This window comes from Alexandromys fortis, unplaced genomic scaffold (assembly GCF_014885135.2).
Source record: "Alexandromys fortis isolate MF-2015 unplaced genomic scaffold, M_Fortis_MF-2015_v1.1 scaffold_35, whole genome shotgun sequence".
Classification (NCBI taxonomy): Eukaryota; Metazoa; Chordata; class Mammalia; order Rodentia; family Cricetidae; genus Alexandromys; species Alexandromys fortis.
Genome location: NW_026067913.1, coordinates 9,327,586 through 9,350,093, shown reverse-complemented (window position 1 = coordinate 9,350,093; position 22,508 = coordinate 9,327,586). Strand labels below are relative to the sequence as shown.

Sequence of the window (22,508 nt, the reverse complement as noted above, 5' to 3'; positions counted from 1 at the left end):
CAAGACAAGGTTGTCCACTCTCCCCATACCTATTCAGTATAGTTCTTGAGGTCGTAGCTAGAGCAATAAGACAACAAACAGAGATCAATAAATTGTAAAAGAAGAAGTCAAACTCTCACTGTTTGCTGATAATATGATAGTTTACATAAGGGACCCCAAAAATTGTACCAAGGAACTTCTACAACTCATAAACATTTTCAGTAATGTAGCAGGATACAAGATTAACTTAAGAAAATCAGTAGCCCCCTTTACACAGATGATAAATGAGCTGAGAACGAAATCAGAGAAACATCACCCTTCACAATAGCCACAAATAGCATAAAATATCTTGGAGTAATTCTAACCAAACAGTTTGAAGACTTGTATGACAGGAACTTTAAATCTTTGAAGAAAGAAATTGAAGAAGACACCAGAAAATGGAAAGATCTCCTATGCTCTTGGGTAGGTAGAATTAACATAGTAAAAATGACAACCCCCCCTAAAGCAATCTACAGATTCAATGCAATGCCCATCAAAATCCCAACAAAATTCTTCACAGACCTTGAAAGAACAGTATTCAAATTCATATGGAAAAGCAAAAACTCAGGATAGTGAAAACGATCCTGTACAATACAGTAACTTCCCTGACTTCAAACTCTACTACAGAGCTATAGTACTGAATACAGCCTGGTACTGGCATTAAAAACAGACAAGAGGACTAATGGAACCAAATCTAAGACCCAGATATTAACCCACCTATCTATGAGCACCTGATTTTTCACAAAGGAACAAAAAATATAAAATGGAAAACAGAAAGCATACTCAACAAATGGTGCTGGCAAAACTGGATAATAACCTGTAGATGAATGAAAATAGATCCATGTCTATCACCATGCACAAAACTCAAGTCCAAATGGATCAAAGACCTCAGCATAAAACCAACCACACTAAACCCCATGAAAGAGAAAGTAGGAAGTAAACTTGACTTTAGTGGCACAGGAGACCACTTCCTAAATATAACCCCAGTAGCACAGACAATGAGAGAAACTATTAATAAATGGGACCTCCTGAAACTGAAAATTTTCTGTAAAGCAAAGGATATGGTCAATAAGACAAAATGGCAGCCTACAGAATGGGAAAAGATCTCCACCAACCCCACATCAGACAGAGGTCTGATCTCCAAAATATACAAAGAACTCAAGAAATTGGTCATCAAATGAACAATTAATCCAATCAGAAAATGGGATACAGACCTAAACAGAGAATTCTCGACTAAGGAATCTAAAATGGCTGAAAGACACTTAGGAAAATGAATGTTCAACATCCTTAGTCATCAGAGAAATGCAAATCGAAACAATTCTGAGATTCCATCTTACACCTATAAGAATGGTCAAGATCTGACAAGATCAAGATCATCAAGATCAACACTGATGACAACTTATGCTGGAGAGGTTGTGGGGAAAAGGCAACAGTTCTGCATTGCTGGTGGGAATGCAAACTGGTACAGCCCCTTTGGATGTCAGTGTGGCGATTTCTCAGAAAATTGGGAAACAACTTCCTCAAGACCCAGCTATACTACTTTGGATATATACCCAAAGGATACTTAATCTTACTACAAGGACATGTGCTCAGCTATGTACATAGCAGCATTGTTTGTCATAGCCAGAACCTGGAAACAACCTAAATGCCCCTCGACTGAAGAATGGATAGAGAAAATGTGGTACATTTACACAATGGAAAAATTTATACAGTGGAAAAAAATGACATCTTGAAATTTGCAGGCAAATGAATGGATCTAGAAAACATTATATTGAGTGAGGTAACCCAGACCCAGAAAGACAAATATCATATGTACTTACTCATATGTGGCTTTTGTATATGTAGCAAAGAAAACTAGCCTACAAATCACAATCCCAGAAAATCTAGACAACAAGGAGTACCCTAAGGGAGACATACATGGGTCTAATGCACATGGGAAGTAGAAAAAGACAAAATTTCCTGAGTAAATTGGGAGCATGGGAATCATGGGAGAGGGTTGTAGTGAAGGGGAGAGAAAGGAAGGGGAGCAGAGAAAAATCTGTAGCTCAATAAAATCAATTTAAACAATTAGCTTTTTGAATAAATCAAGTATTTTTACTGTTTCTGTTATTACATATTTGTAAGGTTGCCAAATATAAAGTCTTAAGTATAGGAAATACAGTCATAAAAGTGGTAAAAACTGGTTATTAAAAATGGTTTTATGTGAAATTGTTTTAAAATTGATTTGTAATTGTGATAAAATACAAAATTGAGTATTTATTTTTGTTTTTTATAGGCCTTTTCCTCATGGGTCTAGAACAAAATATATATGCTGATATTTTATTAGGTTATAGTATTATTTTTATTGTAATTAAAAATTGATTAGGCATTATTTGCCCTTTAAGGTGGTTGCACATGTTGCAGGCAGCAGTTATGTGAAGTCTGGATTGTTCTTTATGAGAAATATGACCTTAGGGTTCTTAGATGACCTTAGGGGTTTTATATTGCTGTAGCCCTTTATGTAGTTGTTTCTTTATCTCATAAAAACACAGGGAAAGGCTTCACCTTTTGATGCAACACACTTTGCAAACGCATATCATGAACCACGATGAACCAGTGTCACTGAGGAAGAGTGGTGATGACTTTAGGCACTCTGAACATCTGTGTCTTTAAGGACCAGTGTAAAAACTGACCCGCATCACATAGGTGTGATGCAGAGAGCAAGGCTTGAAGTGAACTTCAGTGCACTAGAAATCTTGGAAAGCAAAACAGAACAACAGCCCCAAAGTCAGTCTGTGCCAACAGGGTGATCTTGGTTCTGTAGGGGAATGTGGTACAGTAGTGATCCTGAAAGTCAGGATATACGTAGAGCTGCAATAGGACAGCTCTGGAGGGGGTAGAGCCACAATAGGACTGCTCTGGAGCCGGTAGAGTTGCAATAGGACAGCTCTGGAGGCCGGAGCTGCAATGGAACAGCTCAGCCCTAGAGGAAAGGTGTCCTGATTATTGGGAAGCCAGGCTACCTGAAGCTGGGGTGCGGTGGGAGATGGTCTCCTCTCCTGGAGATCTGCTACTGCTGAGTTTTGGTCTGCTCCCTTACAGGAGAGCCCTAGCAGAGCTATCTGCTTCTCTGGCCCAAGATGTTTCTTCTGCTAACTCTCTGCTAGGGGAAGCCGGTGCAGAAATGTAGCAATCTCTCCGCTCCTCTGCTGGCCTTGCTCAGCCCCCTTAAGGAGGTCCTAGCAATGCTGCCTGGCTGAGGCCCCCTAGGAAGCGTCTCAGCAAGGTTTTTCAGCTTGGTCCCCTAAGGGACTTCCCAGCCAGGTTCTTCTCTGCACAGGTGAAGGTTGTCACCCAAGACTCTTTTGAGGAAGAGATTTATTTGGGAAGGAGGAGTCCAGGAGAGTGGTTGCCTCTGCCACTTAAGGGCAGCTCTCAACTGAAGGGGTGGAGAGGCTTGGCTTATATATGGCTTCTTAGGGGCAGAGTTTTCCCAGGGAGAAAGGGGTTTGATTAACTTTTCTCTGCCCAGGGATTGGTCAGTTTAGCTGGTCACGGGCAGAGACGGCTCTGACTTTATGGACAAACTGTGTTTCTTTCACTGGTCCTTTTTAACTTTTTGACTCTCATCTTAGGACCAGGCCACATTTCTTCCATTGGCTCTGATTCTAGGCACAAAGTGTGTTTCTTTGACACTAGTTTGAGAGCCAGGGCACAGGGTTCAGGGATAAAGATGTTTTTCTCCCTGGCCCGGGTCTCAAATCCAGGATGTGTTTCTTTCTCTGACTCTGGGTTCAGAGTCAGGGTGCTCAGTGATTGGTTGGTTTCCTGCCCAGTTGTCCCTTTTACCCTACAGATTCCCCAGAAAATAAACGGGAATTCTTAGTCTCAACAGTAAGGTATTTTTGAGTCTTACAAAGCTTGCTACCATCATACTACAAGGTCTCCTTTTGACGTTTCTGTACTTTGTCACGTTAATTTGTCCTGTCATACTGTTACAGAGAATACAACACAGTATAAAACTATCTAATTAACAATACATATAAACTGTGAGAGGCCTGTTTAGGCTTGAGAGAGATTCCAGTGATCTGGAACTTCCTCTTCCTGGATGAAGCTGGAAACCCCGGAGGCCAGCCGGCTTCAGTATTGCCTCTTCTTCATTAATTAAATCAATGCATGGTAATGTAGTTTTCATCGATTTGCTCATTTAAATACCCAGTGGTAGAGTATATAGATTATACATGATTGCCTTTCTCTTCATATTATTTTCCTGTGGAATTATGGCATTATAGACTTAACTACCAAGAGAAATTTTGTATTTGATCAAGAAAAAATGAATTGATGGAAAAACACAAGCTTATAATAGTTTTTTGTTTCTTTTTTTAAATTACTTTTTATTTTTTATTTTTATTGAAAATAGATTCTCTCATACAATACATTCTGGCCTCTTTTCCCATCCTCCTTCCTCCCAGTTTTGGTCCTCCTGTTTCCCAGACCTACTTACCCTCTTATTTCCTCTTCTGAAATGAACAGGCCTTCAAGAGACAACAACCAAACAACAAAACAAGATACAGTAAGACAAGGCCAAGTCCTCACATTGAGGCTGTGTTGAATTACGGAGCGGCAGGGCTGCGTCCCCAACACCCTGGCCGCTTAGCTAGCTTATGCCTGAAATAACAACACACAAACTGTATTCATTTAAACACTGCTTGGCCCGGCTAGTTCCAGCTTCTTATTGGCTAGCTCTTACATATTGTTCTAACCCATTTCTAATAATGTGTGTAAGCACCCCAAGGTGTGTTTACCAGGAAGATTCTAACCTATGTCCATCTTGGGTCAGAGCTTCATCGCATGTGCCTCAGAGAGCAGAGCTATCGGGAGAGCGGAGCATGGCGTCTCTGCTCCAGAAAGCAGAGCTGTCGGGTCTCTCTGGGAGCAGAGCAGAGTCTGACCTCACTTCCTCTTCCGCCTAGCATCCTATTCTGTTTACTCCTCCCACCTATGCTTTAACCTATCAGGGCCAGCCAAGCAGTTTCTTTATTGCTCAATGACCTTCCTCCATCAAGGCTGGACAAGGCAGCCCAATAGGAGGAAAAGAATCCCAAGAGCAAGCAAAAGAGTCAGAGACACACCTCCCATTGTTAGGAGCCCCACAAAAACACCAAGCCAACAGCCATATATATAGAGGACCTGATGCAGACCCTCCTGGATTCTGTCCTTGCCATTTCAGTCTCTGTGAACCTGTGTGAGCCCTGCTTACTTGATTTGGTGGGCCATGTTCTCCTGGTGTGCTCCATCCTCTCTGACTCCTTCTGTGGGGTTTCCACATCTCTGAGGGACGGGACCCAATGGAGACCTCCAATTTAATCTTTGTCTGCATGATGTCTGGCTATAGGTCTCTGCACCTGCTCCCATTTGCTGTGAAGGAAGCCTCTCTGATGACGAGTGGGCAAGACACTGATCTATGAGTGTAGCAGAATACCATTAGGAAGAATTTTATTGATTGTTTTTTCAGCTGTGTTTGGTTCTGTCCTAGGTCTTCTTTCCGGGCTAGCTGATCTCTGGTTCCTGGTCATCCAGGCAGTGTAGGGTGTGGGCTCCCTCTCGTGGCTTGGGCCTGAAGTTAAACTAAGCATTGGTTGGCCACACCCACAATTTCTGAGTCACCAGCATATCTTGCCCGAAGCACAATTTCTAGTTAATATGAAGAAAACCTCAATAAACATAGTTGAGCAAGTATCCTTGCGGTATATGCCCAAGAGTAGTATAGCTGGGTCTTGAGGTAGATGCATTCCAAATTTTCTGAAAAACTGCCATATTGATTTCTATAGTGACTGTACAAGTTTGTACTCCCACCAAAAATGGAAGAGTGTTCCTCTTACTCCATATCCTCACCAGCATGAGCTGTCACTTGTGTTTTTGATCTTGGCCATTCTGACAGGTGTAAAATAGAATCTCAAAGTAGTTTTTATTTGCATTTCCATGATGGCCAAGGGTGTTGAACATTTAAGTGTTTCTCAGCCATTTGAGATCGTGCTATTGGGAATTCTGTTTAGATCTGTACCACATTTTTAATGGGATTATTTGGTTTTTAATATGAATGTTTAAAATTCCTTATATATTTTGGGTGTTAGACTTCTATCAGGTGTGGAGTTGTTCCTTGTTGCCTCTTCGTCTGATTGACGGTGTCCTTTGTGTCTTTGCCTTGTAGGAACTTTCCAGTTTCCATAAATTCCTAAAGTTCCATCTATTAATTGTTGACCTAGTGCCTGTGCTATTACTCTTCTGTTCAGGAGCCTAATGTGCCCTCTGTTTGGTTTAATAAAAACCTGAATGGCCAAAAGCTAGGCAGGAGAGTTGGGACTTCTGGGCAGACAGAGGAACTAGGAGAGGAATCTAGGCAGGGTGGGAAAATTCTGCCAGCAAACCTGGAGCAAGTTGGATATGCCATACTGAGGAAAGGCAAAGGCCATGTGGAAGAACATAGATTAAGAGAAACTGATTAATTTGAGGAATAAAAGCTACTTGGGGATAAGCCTAAGCTAAAGACCAAACTTTTATAATTAACGAGAAGTCTCCATGTTATTATTTGGGAGGTTTGAGATCCAAAGATGGTCAGACAAGAAAGTTTTCTATAAATGCCTTCAAGACTCTTTTCCACTTTCTCTTCTATCGTGTTCGGTTGAGGTCTTTGATTTACCTGGACTTCAGTTTTGTGGGGAGGTGATACATATGGATCTTTTTGCATTCTTTTACATGCAGACATCCACTTTGACCAGTGGATGTCTGACTATTTGTTGAAGATGCATTCCTTTTTCCAGTGTGTCTTTCTGGCTTCTTTATCACAAAAAAAAAAAAAATCAGTTGTCCGTAGGTGTATGAGTTTATATCTTGGTCTTCAGTTCAATTCCATTGATCAATGTGTCTGTTTTTATGCCAACATCATGTGTGTGTGTGTGTGTGTGTGTGTGTGTGTTTTATCACTATAGCTCTGTGGTACAGCTTGAAATCAGGGAGACCTCCAGCAGTTATTATTTTTTTTGTTCAGGATTATCTTAGCTATCCTGTTTTTTTTTTTCCATATGGAGTTGAGAATTGACCTTTTAAGGTCTGTAAAGAATTGTGTTGGGATTTTGATGGGGATCGCATTGAATCTATAGATTATTTTTGGTAGGATGACCACTTCTACTATGTTATTCCTACTGATCAATGAACATGGGAAATCTTCAGTTTCTTTCTTCAAAGACTTGGCATTTTTATCATACAAGCCTTTCACTTGCTTGGTTAGAGTTACCTCAAGCCACTTTATATTATTTGATGCTATTGTGAAGGATGTTGTTTCTTTCTTAGTCTGTCTGTCATTTGTATATAAGAGGCTTTATTTATTTATTTATTTATTTATAGTTAACCTCGAATCCAGCCACTTTACTGCAAGTGTTTATCAGCTGTAACATTTCCATCGTAGAATTTTTGAGGTCACTTATATCATTACATCATTTATAAACAGCAATAACTTGACTCCTCTCTTTTCAGTTTGTATCCCCTTGATCTCTTTCAGTTGTCTCAATGCTCCAGATAAAACTTCAAGTACTATGTTGAGTAGATATGGCGGGAGTGGACAACCTTGTCTTGTTTCTTATTTTGGTGGAATTGCTTTTAGTTTCTCTCCATTTAATGATGTTGGGTATAGGCTTGCTGTAAACTGCCTTTATTATATTTAGGTATTTCCCTTATATCCCTAATCTCTCCAGGACTTTTATTATGAAGGGGAGTTAGATTTTGTCAAAGGTTTTTTCTGATGAGATGATCATTTGTTTTTTCTTTTAAAGGTGGATTGTGCTGGCACATTGTCAGATTTTCTTATGTTGAACCATCCCTGCATCTCTGGGATGAAGCCTGCTTTTTTTCCCTTGTCCTATCTTTTTGGCATTCTGTATGCTTCTTGTATCTTTATAGTCATGTCCTTCTTTAGGTTAGGAAATTTTCTTCTGTGATTTTGTTGAAAATGTTTTCTGGGTCTTTGAGCTGGGATTATTCTCCTTCCTCTGTTTGTTTTATTCTTAGGTTTGGTTTCTTTACAGTGTTCCCGATTTCCTGGTTGTTTGATGTCAGGAAGGTTTTAGATTTAACATTTTCTTTGACCACTCTCTCCATTTCTTCTATTATATCTCCAGTGCCGGAGCTTCTGTCTTCTGTTCTTGTGTTTGGTTGGTGAAATTTGCCTCTCTTTGTGGGAATTTCTATTTTCCTTTTCAGGTCTTGAACAGTTTTATTTGTTTCCTTCACCTATTTGTTTTTTCTTGGCTTTTTGCTTTTTTTTTTCTTTTAAAGGGATTTTAAAGGGATTCATTTCTTCTAAGTGTGTGTTTTTCTGACTTTCTTTGAAGAATTTATTCATTTCCTGCTTTCTTTAAGGGACTTTTCATATCCTCTTTAAGGGCTTCTGTCATCTTCATATAGTTAGTTTTAAGGTCTTTTTCTTGTGCTCCATCTCTATCAGAATGCCTGCTGTAGTAGGGTCGCGTGGGCTCTGGATAAGGCATATTTCCCTGCCTGGTACTGTGTTCTATGGGGTGATTAAAGGTCTAGGTGCTGATTTCTGGGTTTGTCTTAGTTGGGTGGGAGTTTTATTCCGTAGTCTCTGTAGGAGAACAGAGAGTGGAGAAGGTCCGGGCAGCCTCTGTGGTCATCTGGCAGGACACCTGTAGCCTGTGGTTAAGCAGGGGTGTCTGCCTGAGTTGGATGTCGGGACACAACCATTAGGTGGACAGGGAGGCCATGGGATGTGGTCTGTGGAATCCACAGGAGGTGTGGACAGGAGCAGGGGAGGATTTAGCTAGAGTTAGGTCTGGGATAACAAAGAAAGTGGAGCAGATCGCCAGGCAGCCTACCTGTTCTTCTGGCCAGTTTGGTTTCTTTTTCTGAGAATGTTTGTTAGCTTCATTTGTTATTTTGTTAGTGGTGATTTTCTGTTACAGCACATCTACAGAACGATGGGTAGTCAGTTGGTAGAAAGCATAGCGTACAAGGACATCAGTGTGTTGACACTGTTTTGACAGCCAGTGGGGAGCTGCTGAAACTTGTACTTATGCCTGAATATAACCTTGTTTTTAAAAAGAACAAATGCCAATTGTTTTTCATTTTAATTTTTGAAGTCACATAGTACTCACATTTCATATTATATTGAGCCAAAGCATAATCTTAGGCATAATTGAACTGAAGGCTTTTCAGTTGAAGTGGCAATAGATATTAAATGGCAGTTGCTGTGGTTACAGATAATGTGCCAGCACACTTGGATTTTGTGTGCCGCCAGGCATCTGGACTCAGGTCCTTCTCCAGGAAGCACTCCACCTGCTGGCCCAGCACCCCAGCCTCTCGTGTGCTATTCTCCCCATGACAAGGTTGTGCTTTTCTCTAAGCTTCTAAAATGCCATTTGTTGTAGAGTGTCTGCTTTTATGTTATCTGACACTACTTCATTACCAGAATACCTGGGGATTTATTGAGTTTAGTTTTATTGAGGATTGTCTTTTAATGTACTGAGCTAATAAAGTAGGAAAATTTTAAGACCTGCAGACAGAGGTTATTAAAATGGAAATGTCGGATAATTTTATTGAGGATGTACAGTGCGTGTTAATGACTAAATAGGAAACACTCGAGGAAGATGCACACGGCCTTTTCTGTTGCTGTGGAGAGTGGTTCTGCTCCAGATCCCAGTTCCTTTTGCTTTGTCTAGGGTGGATGTATGAGGGCTTATGGGAATTTGAAAAATCAGTGTGAGATTTTTCTTTCAATAACATTTAGGATAAAGTTAGTTTCTTTTCTAGGTAATTTAAATGTGTGAAGGATGAGGGTCAATTCTAGTAATATCTACCAGGAATAGATTTCAGAGTGTTGGTAAAGCTGTTAATATGTCTGTCTCAGTCTGACTCCAGGGTGGAGAAACCAGAGCTTCTGACAATTAGTTTTGGGCACTGTCCTGTGGACCCCTGGCTTCATCTGATGCCAAAGGTCCTCTGGTTATCTTTAGGGAAGACTCGAGTACATTCCAGAACTCTTTTGTTTTTGTTTTACCTGCTTGTCAGGATCCTGCTCTTCTTTTCAGTTAGACTTGGAATATTGTGGTAAGGCGACACTCAGCATGGCCATGGGAAAGCATCTTAAAAGATGTTTGTACACGCTTTAGACACCCCATCCCTGAAATAGCGCAGAGGTGAGGTTGGTGGTCTCTGAAGAATTTCATCATTGTAGTGTATCAAGTCCAAAGTCTGTCCCTGTCCATGTTTCTACTTGGGGTGTGTGTGTGTGTGTGATAGCTTATTGGATACACTTGACCTAACTACTTGTGTAGTGTATAAAATATGCTTTCCTTTGGCATCCTGGAGCTAGGAATCCTGGGGCTCTGCTGTGCACTGTCTTAGCCGGGTCCTGCAGAAGGTATGGTCGGCTGGAGAGTACTGTCCGGTTGTAGTAGCCACTGTCTGTTCCACTGTTTTTTTCACAGGCTGGCACCGAACAGCCGATAGATACCTCTGTATTATGTGAAGTAGCCCACATCCCTTGTGTTTGTGATCAGCACCAGCCCCCAGAGAAAACTCACGGCCTGTCCCTTGGTCACTTGGCTCAGTGCGTCTGAGGCAGATTCAGGATGCATAGATTCCTATAAGTACTGCATGTTTGTCATGTGGTCTGTCTGTTAAGGTCATGTGCACTTTACATTTCTCTTTTACAATCTAGTCTCAGCTTAATCAAAAAAAAAGACCTTTTCTTCTCATAACCTTTGATCTTTTTAAATGTTTCTTGAAATCTTAAAATTCTAAGTTGTTGCTATCACCTTTTCTGGTGAGAAAAATGAGGAGAACTTGATGTTGTTAGGTAGCAGAAGGAGAAGCACGCGATTTTGTTAACAATGTGTTGTCTGCTTTTGAAAATATGCTCATTATGGCTAATCCATAGTTACCTTCATAGTTCACTGACTGTCTCAAAAATTTATGCTTTCATTTGACCTGGCTAAGTAGAGTGTAAATTGACTTATGAAGATGTAAGGTACAGGAAATATTCACTCATGAATCAGATGGACCCATAGGAAAAGGCATGAGGGCATAAAACATGGAAAGTTTTGGTGGTTTGGGCTTTTAAAGGCTAATCCTTCCAAAAGAAAAAAAAGAAAAAAAGAGAAGAGAGATTATAAACACATACACACATGGGGAGGAAGAGAGAGAGGAAGAGACAGAGACAGAGAGAGGGGAAGGGAGAATGGATTTGAATTTTGGATTGGCACTCCCATTAGGACTGGGTGGGTTTGCTCTGGTGATATTACCAGCATAGCAATGCTGTACTCCACATAGCAGTACAAGGTTTTTCCCACAGTGTCTGTGGTAGTGACTCAGTAATTTGTTCCGTAAAGGGTGTTTGCTATGTGACATACCAGGAGGAAAAGGGATATGACTTCGATTACCCTAATATAATTTTTACTGTGAAAATTTCATAGCTTACTAGTTGTTATAAATTGTACCCTCAATTTTATCGGCCCTTTTATTCTCACGAAAGCGGCAGAATTCAAACATTAACATTGAAACAATGTTAGTATTTGTAGTATTCATCCTCACCAGCAGTAAGGCTAACACTGCTCCTGCCTACATATAAAGCCTTGGTTCTCAGCCTTGCCTTGCTGCTTGGGTGTCCTCTGCTTACATGGCCCCCATCCTGTCGGGACCATGGGTCTTTACTCTGTCCTCATAGAAAGCCTGGTACCACCACTGCCCAATAATCTTCCTCACCGGCTCTCTGTTCTAATTTTCTTCTTCTGACATTGTTTCAAGATGTTAGCTTTTTTGGGGGGCGGTGGGGGTTAGACTTGTTATCATGCTTGATATCTAACATATATAACATGTATGTAGAAAATCTTAGCTGAATAGAACATGTCTCTCATCGTTACCATTGTTGTGTTTTAGGTATGCTAGCTGAAGAATTCTCTGCTTTGTGTATTTTAGATAAATTACAAGTTTTTTCTTTATGAATAATAAAGGTAACTTAAATACATTATCTTAGCAGTTAATATTTGTGATATACTTTACTGGCTGTCTTAGACTACTTTCCTGCCTCATTGTCTTTAATAAAGGGAAAAAGAAAACAAACCCAAACAAAACCAACCATGTATAGTTAGTAATTTCCCTTTGGGCATTATGTTCTATGGGATGGAATGTTTTCTAATTTATAATAGAATGTTTTCCTTTGCTAGGTATTGTTGGTTTTGTCCACTGTCTTAGCTCTGAGCTGTTGAGCATTGCTGTCTGCTCTCTATAACGGCTAGAGTTCTTTGGGCCTGAGTTTGAGCCATGATGACAATAGGTGTGTTTAAAATCCCAGACCTTGAACATCTTGGAGAGTGAAAAGAAAGCAGTAAATGTGCATGTTCTGTAATTGTTCTTACATCGTCCCCATTGCCACGTTACAATTATGCATACAATTATGAGTTGCTTTTCTCATTATTGCAAGTAAACATTGGACTAAAAGCAGCTTAGTAGGCTCACAGTTCAGAGGAATACAGTCAGTTCATTATGGTCAGGAAGACAAGATGGAAGACAAAGCCTTTTCCTTTCCCCCTTTTTACTCAGCCCAGGACCTAGATCCTAGGATAGTGTCACCATTCAGGTGGGTCTTCCCTCAGTTAATCCCTCACAGACATACCCAAAAGTGAGCCTTATTAATGTCACAGGTCTGTCTTTCTTTTATTTCTTCCTTTACTTTGTATATATTTGAGACAGGGTGCTATCATGCCCAACAATGCCATAGTTGTATTTATTATTGTTTTGAGATAGATTCTTCACTCTATAGTTTTTAGTTGGCCTGGAAGTTGCTGTGTAGACCAGGCTGGGTTCCACTCACAGAGATCAGTCTGCTTGCCTCCAGAGTGGTTGGATTAAAGGCATTCATTTGCCTTTTGTTTTGACACCATGGTGGCAGCCAGCTCTTCCTGGGCTGAAGCAGCTGCACAGAGAAGTATCCCCAGGAGCTGCTGCTTCAAGCCTGTGCTCTGTGAACATCTCATCGCCTCCCATCCACAGCGAGACCCAATCTCTAAACAACACAATGCCTGGTGTCCAGAAAGATACAGAATTCTTCCCAAATGTTGAAACCCCTGAATCCAAAGAGACTATAAAAGATTTGGAATGATCTCCCCAATCTGATAAATCAGTACATTTCAAAAATTTTATTTTAAACAATTACATGCCTCAAGGGAATACTGGTATGATTTTTAGAAATAGCTTAAAAGCTCTCTTTAAGAAGTTATACAAAATGAAACAGCTTTCAGTTTGGTAACTTGGTTTTAAAAATGTAAATCTGGTGATATTAACGTCTAAAGCTGAGAACTTAGGTTTGCTCCCTCCTCTGAGGTAGGTGTGGGAGAGCATTAGGATGGCACTTGGAGACCAAAGGGGGGTGAAGTCATTATGGGGCTTTAGAAGACTCCTTATAGGAGGGGGTGCTTTAGCTAGCCTTTGACGCGTGTGCAAGCTAGGAGTTCGTCATGGAAGGGCTGAGGAGGAACAGTGATGGGGAAGCATAGGCAGTGGTGAGGATAGATGTCAAAGGTGCCAGAGTGTAAGTCACTTAGCATGACTCAAGTGATAGACTTTGTGGGTGAGGGCCAGGGCAGGTCTTGTCATACATGTCTTTCTGTGTGGAAGAGGTGAAGTGTGCGTCAAAGGCTGTGAGAAGCCATCATAGCTTTTTCCGTGGTTAGTGACAGTTTCACGTTCTAGGAGGATCACTTTGGCAGCTGTGTGAGTGGAAGGTAAGGAAGCGGCCAGGTGATAGGCTGGTTCCATGCTCTAGGTGCTCTAGGTGCGCTGTGATGGGCCTGCTGACGTGGGTGGCAGTGGCAGTGGAGAGCGTAGACTTAACTGGGTGGTCTTAAAGAGACCGAATGAAAGCTGGGTGTGATAGATGCCTGTAATCTCAGCCCCCGGGCACTGGGGCTGGAGGGTCATGAGTTCTAGGGTAGCCTGTGCCTGAGAGAGAGCCTGAGAGAGGGAGAGAAGGAGAGGTGGTGGGATGGAGAATATAAAACTGAGGAGGGGAGGTTAGGTTGAGAATAAGTGGTTGGTACTTTACTATAGATGAGTAAGATAAAGTTACTTAGGACTTGAGATAGTTGTGTCATTGATCAAATAGAACTGATAGAGAAGGAAAAAATTTAAGTAAGATGTGGTGAATTAAGGCTTAGATATATTGATTTTGACATCTCAAGGATTAGGAGGATTAGGACATTTCTAATCTAGGTTGACAAGATTTCAGGAAAGGGGACTGGGTGAAAGGTAAGAATTTGGGAGTTAGTAGTGTGTGTGTGTGTGTGTGTGTGTGTGTGTGTGTGTGTGTTTTAAAATTCTTCCTCTGGAGATCTAAATAATATTTACCCTTCTTCCCAAGGTCCAAACAACAAATTGAGGCAGTCTTCTTGGAACAGAAGACAATTAAGACCTTGTCTGGAATCAGCTTTGGCTTAAACAAATGTTGTGGCTGTTCAGTCCTCAATCTAGTTCACTAAACCTGATCCACTCAGCGACATGGCTGTCAGGTTCTTATTGTTTCACACGCTCACTGCAGTAGCATGTTAGCATCCTTCTCAGACATTCCCTTGCTTCCAGAACCCGGCTGTTCAGTGATGAGAAGCCCACCTTTCCGCCCTTTTATCTTCTGGCATGGCCCTCACTAAGCTGGGTCATTTCTATCTTTGGATATGAAGTGAAGGCTGTGACTCTTCCTTTCACTTTGACCACTCAGAAGCCACCAGCAGTCAAATGTCTGTATGTTGTACCTCAGTGTACAAGAAAGTTGAAGAGGAGCGAGATGGGAAAACAGCTGGTCAGTGGAGCAGAAAAAGCACACACATTTATCAATTAAACTTGCCAAGATGGATTCGGATCACGGCACCCTAAAATAATTGCAACAGTAACAACAAAGAGCATTTGTCACACTCCGCTATAATAAATATAATGATGACAAGTTTGAAATATTACTAGGACTACCAAGATGGGACACAGACATGCGTGCTCACGTGCTGCTGGAAAACAACACCAAGACTGTCACATAAGGCAAGCAATTGGGGTTACCACAAGCCTCCACAAGAACACACTAAATGTGGAGCACAATAAAACAAGGTGTGTGTGTGTGTGTATGTGTGTGTGTGCGCGTGTGTGTGTGTGTGTGTGTGTGTGAGATTTCATGAAAATCAACTGATCAGAAAGATGGACTCGGCAGATATACAGGTGGATCACACCTGTAATCGCTGTATTGAAGAAGCTGAGGCATGAACTAGAGGTTTAAACAGCTTCATTTAAAGCCAGCCTGGGCTACAGAGTATGATGTAGGCAGATTTTTTTTTTGTCCTGCCTGCCAGCTCACAAATAATTGCACAGAGACTTCTTATTAAAAAAGAAAGCTTGATCAATAGCCTACACATTTTATAACTAGCTCTATAACTTAAATTAACCCATTTCTTTTCATCTACTGATTTTCTGGTTCTGTTTCCGTGAACAGATCTAGTCTAGTTCTGCTTTCTTTGGTAACCTTTGAGAATTTGTACACCATGATCTCGACTTTAGGGTTTTTCTCCACTGTGTGCCTTCAGGTCTCAGAGGATGTCATCAACTGAAAACAGGCAATTACAAGTTGTGCTGCCAGAGTGTTTAAGAAGTGGAAAGGGTGTATGCTGTATTGAATTGCCAGAATATATATGGATTTGAAAATTCCTCACACCGTTAGCAGGAACATTCAGGGAGGATGATCTTAAAATAAACCACTTGGTTCTGCAGCTCTGTTTGGTTTTCTAATAATCCAGATTCCTACAGCACTAGAGAGAAAGTCAATAAATATATTAGCTTTAACATTTGCCTGTTAATAATTGTGAAACCAACTACATATGTCTCTCATTAAAGATGCTTGAAGCCTTTAAGAAAATGTAACAGGAAAGGCTGAAATGTTAGCGTTTGTTGTTTTTGAGACAGGATCTCAGACCAGGCCAGCCTCAGACTTGCTATGTAAGTGAGAATGACCCTGATCCCCTGGATAGGATCACAGGCAAGTGCCAGCATGCCCCATGCAGTGCTGGGCAGTGGACACAGGGCCGCTTGCATGGTAGGTAGGCTCTTTACTGCTGAACTATATTCCTTAGCCCTACCCTGGTAATTTTAACTTAAAACGTTTAATTAAATTAAAACTATATTGTATATTAATTGAGCTGACATTTGGTTGCAAATGAAAGAAAATCCAATGCCATACCAATAAAAACACCAAACTAATTTCTCTTCTGCATGAGAGGTTGGTAGCCACCCAGTATTGATGCGACATTTCTGTTGCAGGAAATTTCCAGGAGCCCAAATCTGTTCTGCTTCACCATTTTATTATATTTGGGAGGGTTTAATATGAAAGATGTAAAATAATGTGGTCAAGCTCTTCAGCCGTGTTCCAGTGTTTAAGATAAGCTGACTTCAAGATAATTGGATTTATTCCATTTATTAGCTTTATTAAATTTACATGAGTTGTATATGTATTTAGATAAATTTTGTTTGTTAGGATTCGCAAGGCAACCATGGACACAGTTGAGAGGCTTTGGGGAATTTAATCTGTAATGAATTGATTGAATATGAAGAAAATATCCAAGTATTTTTTCTATTTTAATATGTCTTTATTAAGTGTACAAACAATAAGGTTTGCATGGCAAGCTGAAGGCTTATGAAAGAGCTTAAATCATACAACTTTAGGTATTAAATATAAGGAACTAGTATAAGGTTAGTTTTGATTGTTATCTTGACACAGACTAGATCACGTGGTGAGAGAGAGTCTTAATGAATGATTGGATCAGGTTGGCCTATTGGCGGGCCCGTGGGTCCTGTTTTTTAGATGAGGAGGAAGACCTACCCATTGTGGGCAGTACCATGTCCGTGTTTGTGTCCTGGACTGTATAAAGTGTAGAGAGGGGAGAAGCCCAAATAAGTATGAAAGCAGTTATTTGTTCCTCTCTGCTCTTGGGTGTGACATGGCTAGCCGCTTCAACTTCCCGCTTTGACTTCCCTGCTGGGACATATTGTGACCTGCGATTGTGGGCTGAAATCAATCTTTTCCCCTAAGTTGCTTTTTGTCAGTGTTTTTTTTTTTTTTTTTTTTTTTTTGCACAGCAGCAGAAATGAAAGTAGGACATATAGGTAACAATTTTGTCCTAAAAAGTCTTCCTAAGTTAACAGTAAAGAAGCAAGCACGAGGAGACAGCATGCACACATGCAATTAGGCCTTCTGAAATTAAAAAAATATTTCTAGTATATATACACTTTCCTGTTATGGAGGAGCGGATAATGTCGTTAATCTGCATACAAGTTATCATTGTGCTTTGGTAAGTTAGGTGTTTGCTTTTAGCAGATTGAAATTAAGAACTCACTCCTTCATGATTGTATGGTCAGAAATATCAGTCACATACAGAGGGGGTGAGCAGACGTGAGCGATGGGCATCCTCATAGGTCTCATTGGCTGTATTTATATGTAAAGATGCAAACTAACTTGGCATCCTTTGGGAATGGTTTTCGTTGACAAACATTTTCCGATTTAGTGTGCGTTGGCTGCCTCTTGGAGACCCGAGGATTATCAAAACACCTGCGTTTTAAAACTTCTGCAATATTGACATTGTTTCAGATATTTGGATGTTTGTTTAAAAGTCAAGCTGTCTCTTAACACTTCCCCTGGGTTTTTCAAGTCTGAGTACTATTTTGAGGAAGAGACTATCTTACAAGTTTCTCTTCTTAACTGTTGAAATGGGAGGATGTGTTTGCAAACCGTGTGTGTGACTGAGGGTTAAATTCAAATCCTGTGAGGAATTCAATAGCAAGGAAGCGAGCACTCTGACTGGAAAGTGGGCAGAGGTTTGAATAGACACTTCTCAAACAAGATATACAGACAAATGGCCCCACAATGTGAGAAAGAGCATACAACACTTCTGAGACATAGGGAGAGAGGCGAATGAAGCCTACCGTGTGGCATACTCCACACCTGGAGGTCGGCGACTGTCACAGTGACAGGTGTCGGTGCACTCTGATAATACAATAGACTAACGGGGATGGGGAGGGAGCAGAAGTTCTGAGTCAGCCTGGCCTTCATGAGATTCTGAAAAAACACAAACAAAAAAGATGCGTCATAGTGTGGACGTGGAGAAAGTGAGCCCATATGTACTGCTGGTAGAAGTAGAAACTGCAAGTGATAATGGGAAACAGCGCGGGGGCTACTGAAACATTAAAGAATAGAGTTATCACATATTCCAGAATCATATCAAGGAAATGATACCAGTGTGTTGGTAAGTTCTGCTCTTCTATGTTTGTTATAGCATTATTTAAGAGAATCAAGATGTAGAAAAAAAATGTCAGTTAGCAGATGAATTGATACAGAAAATGCAGTTTATATTCACAGTGGAATACTACTCAGCCACGGTAGGATAGTCTTCCATTTGAGCTGCCTGAAGGAATCTGGAAAATATGCTGAGAGAAATAAGTCAGGCAGAAAAAGATAAATACTGTATTATTCTGTTATCCCCCCCCCCATCTGAAATCCCCAATAATGAAGCTCAGACTCAGAGAGCACAATGGTGGTTCCCAGGGGCTGGGGAGCGGGCAGCGGGCAGTGGTGCAGTGTGGTGACTGCAGTTAGTGGCGAGCTAGGGCTCGGGAGGACCTGATTCCACATATTCCCACCACAGAGGAAGCAGGCGAGGCACTGGATGTCAGACTGATTGAATGACATCACACCTTCTGCCTTTGCCTCTGCCTCTGTTCTCCTTGACTTATGTAGGCATTGGCTATATATACCAGGGCCTGAAGGGAAGCCATTTCCTTACACAGTGAAGTCATTGAGCCTCTAAAGTACAATTTTAGATACAAAAATAATTTACATGTCTTTTTTAGGGATACAGCTATTGTGTGATTTTTTTTTTTTTTGACAATTTCCTGACTATTAACTGCCCAGAGGATCTTCTGTAAAGCAGTTACCTGCTCTGCTGCTTCGTGTTTTGGACGGGAAGTGGCAGTCCTCCGGCCTTCTTACCGTCATCCCTCTGGGCAGATTGCACTTGGTTGTGGAGTCACCTATGTTGGTGACTCTGCGCTTATTTCTTCAGTGCTTTGACTTCTTATCTGCATGCACTACCACACGGACCATGCAGACTCTCAAACCGCTAGTTCAGCAGATGGTAGTAGAGTAAGGCTTCTAGTATCTGGCTAAACTTTTGTGCCAAGGATTCTCTTAGTGTCCATCTTTTTAGTTTTCATTATAACATCTTTATTTGCATTTTGCAGCTATACCTCATGTGCTGCTTTTAATATGCAATGATATATTAGGATTCTCAGCAGTTTTAAAATAAGTTTTCATTTTTATACTTTTTGTCTGTCTTAGTTAGGGTTGATTGCTGTGAATAGACACCATGACCACAGCAACTGCTATAAAGAAAAGCATTCATTTGGGACTTGCTTACAGTTCAGAGGTTTAGTCCATTATTTTCATGATGGGAATGCAGGCAGACATGGCGCTGGAGAGGTAGCTGAGAGTTTTACATCTAAGGCATCAAGATGCTGGATCTCAGCTAGAATTAGGCCTTGGGGAAGGCGTGTGAATGGTAGGGTTAGGTGGACTCTTTAGGCTGGGCCCTGGCCTCATACATCTAGGAGGACCAGAGCAGTCCGAGAGGCTGGATGTGGGAAAGAGGTGAAGTCCTAATGCTGTTTGGTGAGGGGCTAGGGCTTGCATTAGTTATTTTCCTCACTCCTGTGACAGAATACCCAACAAAAGGAATTACCAGGGGGAGAGGCATATGTCTGTCTGTCTGTCTATCTATTGTCTATATCTATCTATCCATCTATCCATCTATCCATCTATCCATCTATCCATCTATCCATCTATCCATCTATCCATCTATCCATCTATCCATCTATCCATCTATCCATCTATCCATCTATCCATCTATCCATCTATCCATCTATCCATCTATCCATCTATCCATCTATCCATCTATCCATCTATCCATCTATCCATCTATCCATCTATCCATCTATCCATCTATCCATCTATCCATCTATCCATCTATCCATCTATCCATCTATCCATCTATCCATCTATCCATCTATCCATCTATCCATCTATCCATCTATCCATCTATCCATCTATCCATCTATCCATCTATCCATCTATCCATCTATCCATCTATCCATCTATCCATCTATCCATCTATCCATCTATCCATCTATCCATCTATCCATCTATCCATCTATCCATCTATCCATCTATCCATCTATCCATCTATCCATCTATCCATCTATCCATCTATCCATCTATCCATCTATCCATCTATCCATCTATCCATCTATCCATCTATCCATCTATCCATCTATCCATCTATCCATCTATCCATCTATCCATCTATCCATCTATCCATCTATCTATCTATCTATCTATCTATCTATCTATCTATCTATCATCTATCTATCTATCTATCAATCATCTATCTATCCCTATCTATCTATCTATCTATCTATCTATCTATCTATCTATCTATCTACCTATATCTATCTATCTATCTATCTATCTATCTATCTATCTATCTATCTATCTATCTATCTATCTTACAGTTTGAGGAGCTCTCCTCCACTGTGCTGAGGCAGGAGTGGCAGCAGGAGTGGGATGTGACTGATCACAGTGCATCCGCAGTCAACCCAGCTTATCCACTCTCAGACCTTTGCTCAGGAGTTAGTGCTGCCCACATTTGGGGTGGGTCTTCCATCCTCTTTAAGCTTCCATGGAAACGTGTTTCCTAGGTGACTCTAACCAGTCAAGTGACAATGAAGATTAATCATCGCCAAGTTGAATAAGAAAAGGAACATTTTTAATTCAAGGGTATGAGGATTTCTTAACTAAAGGAGGCATGGCACCCTTTAGTCAGGAGACCAGTTCCAGTGACCTGTTGTACAACATTGTTATGTACTTCAGAACTGCCAAAAAAAAGTAGTTTTAGTGTTCTGACCACAAAGAAATGATAAATGTAAGAGGTAATGGGTATGTGAATTAGCCCAGGCTAGCCAGTCTGCCAGTCACATGTGTATAAAGTGATAAATATAAGAGGTAATGGGTATGTTAATTAGCCCAGGCTAACTAGTCTACCAGTCACATGTGTATAAAGTGATAAATGTCAGAGGTAAGGGGTATGTTAATTAGCCCAGGCTAACCAGTCTGCCAGTCACATGTGTATAAAGTGATAAATGTCAGAGGTAAGGGGTATGTTAATTAGCCCAGGCTAACCAGTCTGCCAGTTACATGTATATAAAATGATAAATGTAAGACGTAAGGGGTATGTGAATTAGCCCAGGCTAACCAGTCTGCCAGTCACATGTGTAGAAAGTGATAAATGTCAGAGGTAATGGGTATGTGAATTAGCCCAGGATAACCAGTCTACCTACCACGTGTGTACAAGATCAAGAAAGTGTCCTATGTGCAATGTTATACTCCTCTAAAAGAGATTTTTTTCCCCTCTTATTTCAGACAACCTAATGAGGCCTCTTTTGAATTATGGTATTGCTTGGTGAGTATTTTTTAGAATTTTGTATTTTCCGAAGAGTACTGTTAGCTTGTACAAACGAGTTCTATTTTTGGGTTCCTGTTGCAGTATGTCTATGGGATTTTTGGTTGAAGAGACTGCTCCAGTTGTTTGGAGAGGCCTGATGGTCATGTCAGCCGTCGAGAAGCTGTTGAGACAGGTAAGAAAGTTGCATTCAGTACTATTGTACTTCGGCAGGGTTGTGGTTAATGCATTTGCCAGGTGGAAGCATTGGTAAAATCTGCAGCCAACATTGAGACATCTGACCGACAGATCTACTTGATGGTGGAATGTAGAATGATAAGTGTGGCACCGAGACCAAATTTCCTTACCTTGAGCTTCCCGCTGCATACGAGCTTAACAAGCTGCTGTGTTCTGAGTCTGCTGTAGGAAGAGCAAGTCTGTTTAGATTTGTGGTTAGCTCACGGTGGGCGGTAATGAATCATAGGGCCTCAGATATAGATGAGCTTATGCAGAGTCATGATGTTTGTTGTGTTTTAAATTCCGTCACAACAGTTGTGACTATTATTATTTTTTCTGTATATAATTCTGTAGTTTTTGGGTTTTTTTTTTGTATGTGTTTTGTCAACTTCATTCCTAACAAAAGAGATCACATATGATTGCATAATCTCAGTATACCAGGTGGGCTATATTTCATTTATAGTTCGCTTAGAATAAGCTGTACTTTTTCTAGATGGATGAGAAGGTATAATCGTGTCTTAGGTAAATATTAAATCTGTCACACCAGTTCACAGCTACTCCTTATTTGTCCAGAGTCTGCATTAGGTCTGGCATCAAGCTATGGGTTGCCCTCTATGGGGATTTCCAGATAAGGACTATTTCTGATTTTAATGTCAGATGATTGTGCAGCTGATGAAAGAGGCCATG

General features: G+C 40.8%; 1 protein-coding gene across 2 annotated transcripts in view; it reads left to right on the top strand.

Annotated features, from left to right (window-relative positions):
- Nubpl (NUBP iron-sulfur cluster assembly factor, mitochondrial) overlaps positions 1 to 22,508 on the top strand; it is a 161,850-nt gene that overhangs the window by 35,512 nt on the left and 103,830 nt on the right. For both annotated transcript variants that reach the window (XM_050138890.1, XM_050138891.1), the window contains exons 5-6: positions 21,566 to 21,605; positions 21,690 to 21,780. In XM_050138890.1, the coding sequence (XP_049994847.1) occupies positions 21,566 to 21,605; positions 21,690 to 21,780 (131 nt within the window). The remainder of the gene's footprint in view (positions 1 to 21,565; positions 21,606 to 21,689; positions 21,781 to 22,508) is intronic.